The sequence below is a fragment of the Rattus norvegicus genome, chromosome 19, assembly GCF_036323735.1.
Source record: "Rattus norvegicus strain BN/NHsdMcwi chromosome 19, GRCr8, whole genome shotgun sequence".
Classification (NCBI taxonomy): Eukaryota; Metazoa; Chordata; class Mammalia; order Rodentia; family Muridae; genus Rattus; species Rattus norvegicus.
Window position 1 is genome coordinate 40,361,583 of NC_086037.1, and position 12,937 is coordinate 40,374,519.

At 51.2% G+C, this 12,937-nt stretch overlaps 2 protein-coding genes across 9 annotated transcripts in view; one reads left to right on the top strand and one right to left on the bottom strand.

The window, feature by feature from the left end:
- Nucleotides 1-12,937, bottom strand: part of Trmt1 (tRNA methyltransferase 1) — a 13,389-nt gene continuing 452 nt past the window's right edge. Inside the window, exons 2-19 of one of the 5 annotated variants that reach the window (XM_063277830.1) lie at nucleotides 10,854-10,982; nucleotides 10,100-10,238; nucleotides 9,534-9,734; nucleotides 8,867-8,922; nucleotides 8,500-8,636; nucleotides 8,042-8,229; nucleotides 4,804-4,919; nucleotides 4,602-4,714; nucleotides 2,839-2,987; nucleotides 2,612-2,698; nucleotides 2,470-2,539; nucleotides 2,250-2,384; nucleotides 2,078-2,163; nucleotides 1,527-1,635; nucleotides 1,351-1,427; nucleotides 525-644; nucleotides 316-445; nucleotides 1-199 (exon numbers count right to left, since the gene is read on the bottom strand). In XM_063277830.1, the coding sequence (XP_063133900.1) occupies nucleotides 38-199; nucleotides 316-445; nucleotides 525-644; nucleotides 1,351-1,427; nucleotides 1,527-1,635; nucleotides 2,078-2,163; nucleotides 2,250-2,384; nucleotides 2,470-2,539; nucleotides 2,612-2,698; nucleotides 2,839-2,987; nucleotides 4,602-4,714; nucleotides 4,804-4,919; nucleotides 8,042-8,229; nucleotides 8,500-8,636; nucleotides 8,867-8,922; nucleotides 9,534-9,715 (1,917 nt within the window). In that variant the 5' untranslated portion in view covers nucleotides 9,716-9,734; nucleotides 10,100-10,238; nucleotides 10,854-10,982 and the 3' untranslated portion in view covers nucleotides 1-37. Of the gene's footprint in view, nucleotides 200-315; nucleotides 446-524; nucleotides 645-1,350; nucleotides 1,428-1,526; nucleotides 1,636-2,077; nucleotides 2,164-2,249; nucleotides 2,385-2,469; nucleotides 2,540-2,611; nucleotides 2,699-2,838; nucleotides 2,988-4,601; nucleotides 4,715-4,803; nucleotides 4,920-8,041; nucleotides 8,230-8,499; nucleotides 8,637-8,866; nucleotides 8,923-9,533; nucleotides 9,811-10,099; nucleotides 10,239-10,853; nucleotides 10,983-12,937 lie in introns of those variants that run through there. The other 4 variants (XM_006255236.4, XM_008772365.4, NM_001013870.2 and 1 more) reach the window with 4 other exon arrangements.
- The window catches only part of Nacc1 (nucleus accumbens associated 1), a 17,916-nt gene continuing 16,832 nt past the window's right edge, over nucleotides 11,854-12,937 (top strand). Inside the window, exon 1 of one of the 4 annotated variants that reach the window (XM_063277753.1) lies at nucleotides 11,854-12,057. Coding sequence is in view for 1 of the 4 variants with exons in the window: in XM_006255214.5 (XP_006255276.1) it covers nucleotides 12,607-12,676 (70 nt within the window). In the remaining 3 variants the exon portion in view is untranslated. 4 annotated transcript variants of the gene reach the window in all.

Genomic DNA, 12,937 nt, shown 5'->3' on the forward strand with positions numbered 1-12,937 from the left:
TCAAATGACAACCAGCAGGTTATAGCTCTTTATTGTCTCAGTCTACACCTGGCCCAGGAATGCTCCCATGAGCAGCCTCTGGTTCAGGGGAGAGCTTGGTGGTAGTCTCTGGACAGTCTGTGATGGGGATATCACCAGAGGCCACAGGAGCTGCAGGGCTGTGTGAATAGCAGCACTGGTCTCCTAGTTGACAGGTACCCTGGTGAGAGAACAGGGGTGTGAAACTCTAGGCTGTGAGCACAGGGCTGGGTTTCTTTCCTCAGTCCCTGGCCCCAGCAGTGCCCTGTGGCAGGGAGGGTGGAAGGCGAGAATCACCTCTTTGAATCGTTTGCAGGGGAATGTCTTGAGGCGAGCGGCGCGCTGGGCTGGGTCCTCAGCTGGCTCCTTCCGCTTATTCTGCAGCAGCCTCCGCCTCTCTGCCAGACCTTCACTCGCTGCCTTGCCCCTGTGCAGAGGGGGGCTGATACCCCACCTTTCTTTGCCCAGCCCTAGAAAACCCTCACTTCTACAACATTACCACTCACCCTGGCCGGGCACGGGGCCGGGGACCCCAGTTGGCTTCTGGATTGGCCTGGAAGCGCTTAAGTCCTCGCTGGCGGGAGCTGGGGTTGGCATCTTCCCGGATGTTGAAGTTGGCCTTCAGCCTGGACAAATGGGTGGAGGCTGGAGGCAGCGGCCATGCAGGCTGAACATAGAGAGCCCTAGAACCTGCCCACCCTGAGGCAGCACCACAGGTCTGCCAGGCCCAGAGCTCTTCCCTTTGTGCACTAACACCTAAGTTCCCGACACAGCGGCCTGGAGCTGCTCCAGTGGCGCTGCTCTTGCAGCCTGAGACAGACAAGCAAGCAGACAAATCACTAGGGCTAGGGGTGTGACTAGGGTGTGGCTCAGGTAGGAAGCTTGCCCAGCTTGTGAGGTTTTAAGTTCTAGCCCCAGAACTATAAAGAAATAAAATAATAAAACCATGCTGTTAGAACATGCCGCTCAATAATTGTTTTGGTAAAAGACATAGTTGGGTTGCAATGCTTGACAGAGTGGTCCAGTCCAGAAGGCTTCTCTGAGGTGACAGAGAAGGGCCCAGGCAAAGGGGCAAGGTGGAACAGCCTGTGTACTGAGCTCAGGCTGCTACTGAAGAGTGAGCCAGCCATGGAGGGTTCTGTACTCTAATCTGACCCAGATACTCATATGGATGTATGGCTAAACCACAGATGGTGCAAAAGGGTGGGGAAGGGCACAGGGTGAATCAAGGTGGAAGAGGTTCCGGATTTCCCAATAACAGCGTCTGACATCAGTGCACACGTTCCTGCTACACTTCTGAGGTAGCCTGTTCCCTTGCATATCTGTTCATACCTGGGCTCCACAGCAAGAATTCGGAATGCTGGACTGCTTTCAGATAGCCGCTCCCGTTTCACTGGACACTCCTTCTCCTGGGCACAGAGGTCAGGAGATGTTAAGGTCAAGGAGCACCCGAGCTGCCACCCTTTCCTGGCCCTCCTGCCTTGAACCAAGGGGTCGCCTGCTCTCACCCAACAACGCATGATGTCCCAGAGTGCTTCAGGGGAAGCATCTGTCTTCACTGCGTTCTTACAGGCATGAGAGAGAGAGACTCGGAAACCAGCATGAAGGAGAGCTGACCTGGGTGCACAGAGACCCCAAAAAGGAGGCTAGACCCCAAAGCATAGGCTGACCCAGGTGGGCACAAGCCAGGTCCTGTGGAATGGCATAATTGTTTTCTTCACAGCAACTCACGTTGCAGACTGTGACATCAAAACCACCTTCTGGAGGCTGGAGAGATAACTCGGTGGTTAAGACCACTTGCTGCTCTTGCAGAGGACTCTGGGTTTTGGAACCCAGCATCTACACCGCAGTTTACAATCCTGTTAACTCCAGTTCTGGGGAATCTGACACCTTCTGGCCTCTTCAGGTACTGCATGCAGACAGTACTTACACATGTGCAGGCAAAACACGTGCAGAAAAAATTAAAACACAAAGCACCTGCTGGTGGGACCATGACCTCTCCGCTCTGCCCTACGCACACAGCGGGCTGACAGCCCAAGCTGCCCCCAGGGGCTCTCACCGAAGCTGCAGCAGGCGGGGTGTGTTGCAGTGGACAGTGCTGCTCAGTTGGTCCAGTGTGTAGTAGAGAGGGACATCCGGAAGTTCCTGAGAGGTAAGGATGGAGTGGCATGGAGTGCTGGCACAAAGGCGGGTATACGGGGTCCCTCTCCCTGTGTAGGTCCAGCTCATACCTCAGTAACCACACTAAGGACACCTTGGATCCTTGTGGAAGTGTGGAAGCGGCCAGGATTAGTGGTCACTGCCTCAAGAACTTGGCCCACGAAGTCCAGGTCGTGGATGGGCTCTGCCCACATGGGGCCCCCCAGCTGGGGACACCAGGGGTACAGCTGAGCAAAGGCATGAATGTGTAAGCTCCAGGACCCTGGCCCACTGCCCCTGACCTGGGCCCACCTGGTGTCTCTGTCCACAGTGCTCACACTCAGGGGACACTGGAGGACCACAGGCTGCAGAGAACTTGACCCTGCAAGGAGAGGCAGTTGGAGGGATGGGGCCAAGGACATCCCTCATTATAACCCAAAATTCCCTTGCTCACCTGCCACCAGGGTCTCCAGATGCTTTGCCAAGGCGTTGCAGGTAAAAGGCTCCACAACCCACACACTGGAACACCAGGGCCTGCTTGCTGTAGGAGCCCAGGAAAGGCCATGAGTTCCTGATGTGATCACTACAACCCAACCATTCCCTAGACTGACTCAGTCCCTTTTCAGACACCAAGGTCCCCCTCCTCCATCACCTCATCAGGTTCCCTTCCTGCGGGCTTACCTGGCTGAGGACTTCACCTTGGCCTGGCCTGTGAAGACGCGGACAAAGACCCGGACGTAGAAGTCAGCACTGATACTGAGCAGTGGCACGATGTACCGCTGGTAGCAGTTGGCATGCAGGTCCAGGCTGTGCAGCACGATTCTCAGGGCCTGGCGGCAGGGATGGGCATTAGCGCCAGGAAGAACAAACTTGGAAATGCATCTTGGGCTTAGAACTGCCCTCCAAGCCAGATTTTCTGCCCCTCAGCTTCTCCATTCGCAGAACCATGTCAGTCATCCCTGTGGCTGGTAGCAGGCACTAAATGACCACAGCCTGCACAGGCGATTTAAACCTACCTCACAAGCTCAGTGTGCCTCTGGCATAAAAAAGCACTGCCCAGGCTCGAAAGATGACGGGACCTGAAGTACAAGGACAGGATCTACCTTTCTTTGACCATTCCTTCCTGCTTACCTTCCCATAGCAACCTTCCCAAGCACAGAGTAGGTGCCATGACCACACCTCTCACAGATACAAAACCAAGACCCAGAAAGGTGCTGTCAGAGTCACAGGCTAAGCTGGGATCAGTGCTCAGACCTGGACAAACAGTCCTTTAGGATTTCTTTTTTTGTCCCAACATTTGGGAGGTAGAGGTGGGAAGGGCCAGAGTTAAAGTTGAACTTGAGGTACATAGCAAGTTCGAGGCCGGCCAAGACTACAAGAAGGCCTGTCTCAAACCTTCAACACCAGGGCTTCTTGTACTGGGGATGTTGCTCGGTGGTAAAGCACCTTGCATGCACAATATCCATTCCCAGGTGTAATATGAAAACCTAGTTTTCTTCTGAGTGCTTTGTAATTCAGTGCATGAGAGGTCACACAGCAGATTCCTGCTTGGAATACTCTATATCCTCATTTTGGGGTAGCAAGATGGCTCAGTGGGTAAAGGCACCCACCAGTAAGACCGATCCTGGATCCAGATGGTGGGAGAAAAGAATGAACCCCAGGAAGCTGTCCTAACCTTACTACGGCACACGTGCTTCCCTAAAAAAGCACGCACACATACATATACATACATATTAAAGCTTTTTTTTGGAGACAGGGTTTCACTATGTACCTTTGGCTGTCCTGGAATAAGAGATCCACCTGACTCTGCCTCCCAAATGCTGGCATGCACCACCATACCAAGCAAAACTACTTTTTAAAATTAGGATACACTATATAGAATGCTAGAAAAAAAATTACCGCCCACTGAACAAGGATGTCAAAGATCAGTTTGCCAGTCACATCACAGCTTGGAATGGGCCATTTCTGGCCATCTGAGGGCACTGAGCAGGCCATCAGTACAGAAAGGTATGCTCAGGGCTGGAGAGATGGCTCAGTGGTTAAGAGCACTGACTACTCTTCTAAAGGTCCTGAGTTCAAATCCCAGCAACCACAGTCACAACCATCTGTAATGGGATCTGATGCCCTCTTCTGGTGTGTCTGAAAACATAAACATTTAAAAAAAGAAAAAGGGGGCTGGAGAGATGGCTCAGTGGTTAAGAGCACTGACTGCTCTTCCAGAGGACCAGAGTTCAATTCCCAGCAACCACATGGTGGCTCACAACCATCCGTAATGAGATCTGACGCCCTCTTCTGGTGTGCATGAAGACAGCTACAGTGTGCACATAAAATAAATAAACCTTTAAAAAAAAAAAGGAAAAAGAAAACAAGGTCTGCTCAAAGGCCAGGATAGGAACGCTCACAGCCTATTCCCCACCCCCAGGCCAGCTTGGGGGGAGTCTCACCATTTCATGGCACGCTCGGCTCTTGAGGGCCATGGCCCCATACTTGCTGTAGCACGTCTCTCCGCTGTTGCCTGCCAATACCGCCATGTCCGTGCAGGTAACACACAGAAGTCCTGTGGGGAAGGGCTGGGCAGTGATGACCCTCCAAACACCCCGCCCCAACACCTGATTGGGTGTTCCCGATGCTAAGGGCCAGCCTCACCTCCATCACTCACAGCCTGCACAGCTGCATCCAGGAAGGGGGCAGGGCTGCCATAAGGGTCCAGGTCAATGACATCAAAACGCTCAGATGCCTTTTGGTGTTGGTACATCAGCATCCTAGATGTGAGGGGTCCAAGTTCTCAGCCTCTTAAACTAAACCCCTGCTTCATTCCCTATGACACAGTCGTTTTTGCCCTTGAACTTGAAGCTAGCTAAGCCATTTGGCATTTTATTTTATAGTTTAGTCACACGGATGGAACCCTGAGTCTCATGCATGCTAGGCAAGTGTTTTACAAAGGACTCAGTCACCCCACCTATAACCCTGACAAACAACAGCCAAAATAATAGGACCATTCCCTCAGCCCTCGTAGCCATAAAGAAGCCAAGCAGCAGGGGCTTAGTGGTTAAGAGAAAATGCTTCTCTCACAAAAGACCCAAATATGTACTCAGCACCCATGCTGAGATGACTCAGCACCCATGCTGAGATGACTCAGCACCCACGTTGAGATGACTCAGCACTACTACCTAGGACATCCTCTTCTGACCTCTTCATGTGTTTGTGTTGTGTGCTGCCTCCCTTCCCCTCTTGTGCAGGTTTGCGCACACACATGAACACACAGGTAAGATGCATAATCAAAAATTTCAAACAGGGTTGATGGGATGGCTCAGTGGATAAAGGGACCTATCACTAGATTGGACAAAGTAAGTTTGCTCTCCAGGTCCCACAGTGGGAGGGAAACAATTCTCACCAGTTGCTCCTCTGCCTGCAGTAACACACACGACCCCCACCCCCACAGAGACAGCAACAGAAGGCCTACTGACTAGAACCAGGTTCAGTGACACATGCATCCGTGTACTCCAGGGGAGGCCAGGCCGACCAACAGCAGTCAGCTTCTCTCATCTGCTGACATTTAAAAAGTGACTTATTTATGTGTGCAGGTGCTTGACCTGCATATATGTCTGTGCGTTGGTGCATCGGGCCCCTCTGACCTCCTCAGACTCATGTGTTGTTCACACATACGGGCAAAATAGTCCCACCCATAATATAAATATTGGAAATTTAAAAATAAGACAAAGGGCAGGCACTTGGCAAAGGAGGTGGAGTAACAGAGTGGGAGCAGGTCCCAGAGAGGCCACCTGTGAGCAGTGTGAACTACAAGGCTACGATGTTAGAAAAGAAAGTGACTTTCTGGAGCCCGGTAGTGTAAAATTATAATCTCAAACTACGTCGAAGGTTGAAGGAAACCATGAGTTCAAATTGGTCAGACCATGTGTCAAAACAAAGTCCGTATAGATCGATACATTCCTCATCATTAAACAGCACTGCTGTATAAAGTTTGGGCTATCCACTTCTGTTACTTAAGAAGGCTGCTACGGGCCTGTGTGGTAACTCACACCTTTAATCCCAGCACTGGGAAGGCAGAGGCGATTGGATCTCTAGGACTTCCAGACCATCAAGGGCCACAAGGTAAGACCCTGTCTCAAAAAAAATAAAAATTGAGAGCACCTGACTACTCTTCCAGAGGTCCTGAGTTCAATTCCCAGCAACCACATGGTGGCTCACAACCATCTGTAAAGAGATCCAATGCCCTCTTCTGGTGTATCTGAAGACAGCTACAGTGTGCTTATATATAATAAATGAATAAATCTTAAAAAAAAAATAAAAACAAAAAATAAAATAAAATAAAAATTGAAAAAACTGACGCTGGGCAGTGGTGGCACACGCCTTTACTCTCAGCACTAGAGGCAAGTGGTTTTGTGTGAATTCGAGGCCAGCCTATCTACAATCTAGTCCCAGGAGAGCGATAGCAGACAGAGCAAACCTGTCTCAAAAAAACCAGAAAAACAAACAAAAACTGGGAATCCTGTAATTAAGCCTAAAGTCCCAGCACAAAGGTGGAGGCTGGGATCAGTAGTTCAAGGTCACATCCATAGAGTTAAGGAAAGGCCAGCATGAAGTGCATGAGACTGCATCTTACAAAAAGGCAGGCTGTGTGTGCTGGGGATGCAGGTTCAGTTGGCAGAGGGCCTACCTCTAGGCTCCATCTGATCTCTAGTACTGAATAAACCAGGCATGGTAACACATGTCAGGTAAAGACTTAAGTGTCAGAAATGTTCGTGGTCACAACCAGGTGTGCTAATAACCCAGCACTTGGGAGGCAAATCACAGAGAGTTTCAGGCCAACCAGGGCTACATATTTAATCCCTGGACCCACATGTGAAAGGACAGAAGTGACTCCTATAAATTGTCCTCTCAATACACGCACGCACGCATGCATGCACGGGAGTATGACATAATTTAATTGGCTCACCAGCTAAGAGCACGAGCTGCTCTTGTAAGGGGTCTGAGTTCATGGGGTCCACATTTCACCCACATGACTCGCAACTAACTGTAATGCCCTTTTCAGGGTGTCTGACACCTTCTTCTGGCCTGGAAGGGCACCAGCACACATGTGTAGGCTAAACGCTCATACACATAAAAATCTATTTTTCTTAAAGATTTATTTTACGTATATGAGTACGCTATAGCTGTCTTCAGACACACTAGAAGAGGGCATTGGATCCTATGACAGTGAGCCACCAAGTGATTGCTGGGAATTGAACTCAGAACTGAGCAGTCAGTGCTCTTAACTGCTGAGCCATCTCTCCAGATCCCTAAAAATCTATTTTTAAATGTTAAACAAAAATTTAGGGGGTTTGGGATTTAGCTCAGTGGTAGAGCGCTTGCCTAGCAACCGCAAGGCCCTGGGTTCAGTCCCCAGATCCGAAAAAGAAAAAAGAAAAAAAAAAAAAATTCGGGGTCACCTTCAGTCACAAAGTTCTAGACTATTCTCGGCTACACGATGCTCTCAAAAGATTATCCAGATGGCTTGGTGGATGAAAGTGCCTTCAACACAAGCCTGAAGACCTACTGATGGTCTCTCGAGCAGATAAATAAAATTAGACAAAATAAAAATTAGAAAAACAGAACTGTATAACCCCTATAAAATCACTATTCTTTCACAAACAAGGAAATTAAGAGTTCAATGGCCTAACCTAAGGTCATACTTGGAGACTAAACAGGGCTAGGATTAGTCCCCAGGGAGCCTCACTCCAAGTTGTCCATTGAAGTCCCTAGGCAGGCCTGCCTAAAACCTACTTGGAGCTAGAGATGTGGCTTGGCCATTGCTTAGCATGCACAAAGGCCTGTGTTCCATCTCCAGTACCACCCCACCAGTGACAATGGCCAATGAACCTACCGGGCATCTGCCTGGTTGGGCTGTACAAGATGTGCCACACCATTGAGCTCCACATTTCTGTGCATAAGCTCTACGGCCCGGGCAGAGGCATCATTGGCAACCACAGACTGGAGGCCAGGAACCTCTAGGGCAAATCGGATAGAGCGCAGACCGGAAGCTGCCAGGCCTTCCAGCACTCGTAGACCTTCCTTTGGGAAGTAAGCAAAGACGTGCCTTAGTTCTTTATGCTTAAAATTGTAAATGACTCATTTACAGTTGAGTCAGTTCTCTCCTTCCACCATGGATTCTGGGGATCAAACTCTGGTCCTTAAGAGTTTTGTGGCATGTGCTTTGACTGATGTCCAGGTCTCTATATTTTTCTGGGCTTTTGTGGATCTCCCACAAACACCTTCTAGAGCCCCCCAGCTTCTTCCTCTCACCCAGACCCACAAGTGGCCACCTCTTTCTGAGGCCCCTACCTGACAGATCTCACCCACTGCAGCTGTCCGAGGCTGGTCTCCTGGGGCCAGGTTTTCATTCTGTCCAGCTGTTTCCTCCTCTTGATCAGACAAGTCCACAGCTATTTTCTGCAAGTCCTTCTCTCCTGGGACCTTGACTGTACTCACCCAGGCAAAAACCAGAGACTATCAATGCTCCTTTTAAGAAACTTCACCATAACTTTCAAAATGGTCAAAATCCTGGTGATTCATGCAGGGAAGTCTTTCCTGAACCCCCAGGAGAAAGGCAGAAGGAGCAAAGCGCCTAGAGTATTCAGGAGCCTAATGAGGCATGGGTAAAGGGGGGAGTGAATTTTATATGTGCCCCTAGGCCTGAACCTCCACTCACTCTGGATTCCCTTGGCCCCAAGATGAATTCGAGCAAATTCTGTGATCACAGCACACCTGGAGGAGGGGATGGTAGGGGGATGGTCAGCTTGTAAACTCTCTTATGCCAGCTCCTTAGCTGTGGCCTAGGTCTTCAGTCCTCTCTTTGGCAGTGGAAAGGTTATTGTCGTTCCCTAGTCCCTTCCCTACTGCCCCAAGTTCTAATAAAGAGAAATCCCACCTCAAAGATTAAGATGCTAACTGCTCTCTCTTTAGTTAAACCCAGAAAACCTGAAGGTGACCTTTGCAAAGTTCCCCCTCAGCCCCTCAATTCAAAGTATGTAAACTGATGTGAAATTTGACTTGTAGAAGACTAACAAGTCTGTGTGACTACAATTACAGTAATCAACTCTGGGAAGTCAAAGTCCAAGACCACATTGTAAAGAGAAAAGGGGAGTCACCTCCTTGAACACCAGAGGACCCTAAAAGGAATGCATAGTCCTGACCCTTACTATAAAAATCTGATGCGTGGTTCATCTTTCAAGATGCAGGCCTTTGATTAACGCTGACTCCTCCCTACCAACTTTTCTCTTCTTTCGAGTGCCCGGTCCCGGACTAATAGTCTCGTACTATCCTCTACCTAATTGACCCACTCCCCTTGGCCTAGTTGACCCGCGACCCTTGCTCACGTTAGGTCCCGGTTGAACTCCTGCACCGGGTTGTAGAAAACCTCGTTGGCACTGGGGAAGGAGATTCTGGCGGCGCCCTCGGTGACAGTCGCGACCGGGGCCGCGGGTGGGCGCTCTTCACAGGACCGTGTGCCGTTCTCCATCGTTGGTGGTGAGGGAGGCTCCTGGGCCTTCCGTTCCATGAACTGAGCTCTACAGAGGCTGCGGGCCGGACGGAGAGGGCGGCTTAGCCACAGGATCGTCCTCGCGAGGGACATCCGCGGGCGCCTCAACCCGCCTACCGTTTTCGAGAGAAGGGGAAGGGCATAGGGAGATCAGAGGGCTGTATTTTTGGGCGGCGGTGACCTGCATATCTATAAAATAGAAACTTAAATCCAGTGGCCTCGATAACACCCTGCGTTTCCGAGGGCACTAGACCCTAAGGCCCGCGGCGCAGATTTCCCAACACACACAGACACACATACACACACACACACACATACACACACACACACACAGACACACACACACACAGACACACACACACACACGGCCCGCGGTGCAGATTTCCCAACACGCACACACACCCGGACAAGCTTCTGCCTTCGGCTCACAGGATCCAAGGAGTCGCAGTGCACGCCTCTCGCATTAGGGCCTGGGAGCCGCCATGTCGGCAAAGAGGGCGGGCCGGTCACGTGACAATAGCTGACCAATTAGAGACGCAACCTACAGTGGGCGACCAAGAACAAGATTCTTCTAGGAAAGGAAGCGCGGAGGTTACGCTATACAAGTAGTTTCCAATTATACAACCTTTCTATAAGGGAGTTTCATTAGTTTAGTTCAGGGCAAAAAACGGAGAAACTTGGCACCTTTAGGTGTCTCCTGTGTGCACCTTGTAGGTTATCTCAGGCTCTAGAATAGTATTCGCTGGCTTTCAATCTCAGTCCCATCACGTACTCTGGGCAAGTTACTTAAAATGTAAGGCTCTTTATTCCCTTATCTGTTAAATAGGGGTTTTATTTATTTATTTATTTATTTGGTGTATGTGAGTACACTGTTTTGGATACACCAGAAGAGGGCATCAGATCCCATTACAGATGGTTGTGAGCCACAATGTGGTTGCTGGGATTTGAACTCAGGACCTCTGGAAGAGCAGTTAGTGCTGTTAACCTCTGAGCCATCTCTCTAGCCCTAAATAGGAGTCTTAACTGTCAAAAGCAAAGATTAAATAACAGAATGCCTGGGAAGTGTGCAGAGAAGCCACTCAGACAGTAAACCTAATGAGCGTTGGCCTACTACATGCAAGAAGGAAAATGTGAGGATCTGGGATGTGTGCTTTACCTGGGATCTTAGCTTGCCTTGCTATGTGTTATCTCTTAGTTGGGGGTAGAGGGCACTCAATCCAGGTTGTCCTGGAGCTATATAGCCCAGGGCGGAATCGAACTCTCGGGAGTTTCCAGCCTCAGTCTCCTAGATGGTGAGATATTTCAGGCATTTCTACCAGGCACAATCGTACTTGTTTTGTTCTAAATTTATTTTACTCTTTTTTTTTTTAAGATTTATTCATTTATTATATATAAGTACACTGTAGCTGTCTTCAGATACACCAGAAGAGGGCATCAGATCTCATTACAGATGGTTGTGAGCCACCATGTGGTTGCTGGGAATTGAACTCAGGACCTCTGGAAGAGCAGTCAGTGCTCTTAACCGCTGAGCCATCTCTCCAGCCCAATTTATTTTACTCTTATTTCGATGTGCACGTGTGTGTACTTCCCCAAAGAGCAAAAAGGTGACGGATCCTCTACAACTGTGAACCACCTGATATGAATGCTGGAACCTGAACGCGCTATTCTACAAGAGCAATCAATACACACTCTTAACCCAGTCCACACGCACTCTGTTCTTGACTCTGCTAACCCATCCAAAAACTAGTCAGACCTAACAGTTATAAGACGTGTAATTATCCAAGTTAGTGCAAAATGCTAACAGAACTTGACATCGCGTAAGCACCCTAAGTCTTCGCTTTATTGACCTCTTGAGCATAAATTTAAATCTTCGCGTTCATTTTCCTGTGATCTTAATCGAATTTCCTCAGCTCACTCCTTGAAACCTCATTTCCACAAAGAGCCTAAACTGGCTGGAACAACAGTCGTCGTTCTCATTTTACAAGAAGCTGAAGTTCGAAAATATAGAGCAACCGGTCCCACAGTCACTCAATTAGACCACCTACAGAACTGAGACCCCTGAGGAAGAAGCCGGTGAAAACTAAAGTGCTCGAAGCGCAGCTAAGCTTGCCTAAGGGGCGGGGCCGAGGCCGTTTCCTCCCTGCCGGCAGCGCCGTGCGCTTCCTCGGCGCTCGGCTGGGGCGGCCTGGCCCACAATGAATGGCCGCCGCGGCTACCACTGCTGCTGAGGCGGAGGCCGCGGAGGCCGCAGAGGCGGAGGCCGAGGCCGAGGCGCAGGGGGGCGCGCCCCGGGCCCAGGCCCGGCCCCAGCTGCCGCTGCGGAGCCCGCCGGGAGGCCCCGGAGCGCGGCCACAGCGCAGGTGAGATGGCCCGCCCCAGGCCCAATTCCGGCCTCCTCCCGCCGGGGCGGCCCGAGGACATCCGAGGTTCCGGCCGAGGGCCGAGAGGGGAGGCCTCGGGGCGCCCTGCTGGGAACGAGAAGCCGAGCCCGCGGCGCTGACAGAGGCGGGAGAGCGAGGGTGAGATGGTCAGATATCTGCTGGCGGCCTACAGCGTCCAGCCCCGGGCCGGGCTCGCGGGACTTGAAGGCCGCCCGAGTGAGGCGCGGGTCGCGGGATCCTTGAAGTCGCAGGGCCGGAGGGGGTAATTGTGTGGAGGCGGCAGACGAGGCCAGAGGGGGGAGGGGAGGCCTCTGGCCGGCCTAGGCGTGAGGGGGAGGGCTGGGCCGCTCGAGGGAAAAGGCCTGGAGGGGAGCGGGAGGGCTGGTGCTTGCAGGTAGGGAGCGCTGGGGAGGGGGTGGGCGGGTCAGATTACAGGCCTTGGGGGGCGGTGAGGAAAAGCCCGGGAAGTGAGATTTGGTGGGGGTGGGCGGAGCTTGCTCGAGTGGGGGCGGGTTGGAGAGTCTTGGGATGTTTGCAGGGGGTCGCACGAGGTCAGAGACCATAGATGTGGGGGTGAACTACAACCGGAGGGCACCAGGTAAGGCTGGGCACTACGATAGGAGTGTTGGGAGTTTGGTGGCGGCACAGGGCCTATGGGCTAGGATGTGGGGGCAGGTTAGGAAAACCTAGCGTGAGCTAAGGGATCTGCCCCCCACACCTCCATGTGTTTGCTTAGGGTGTCAGAACTAGGGGGTTTCCTCTTTCCCACGCCTCTTCTCTGAAACCTTGGCCAACTGCTAGCAAGGACAGGCCAGCGGGTAGGTGGGAGTTAGCGTGGGCTGCACCGGATACCTAGTTC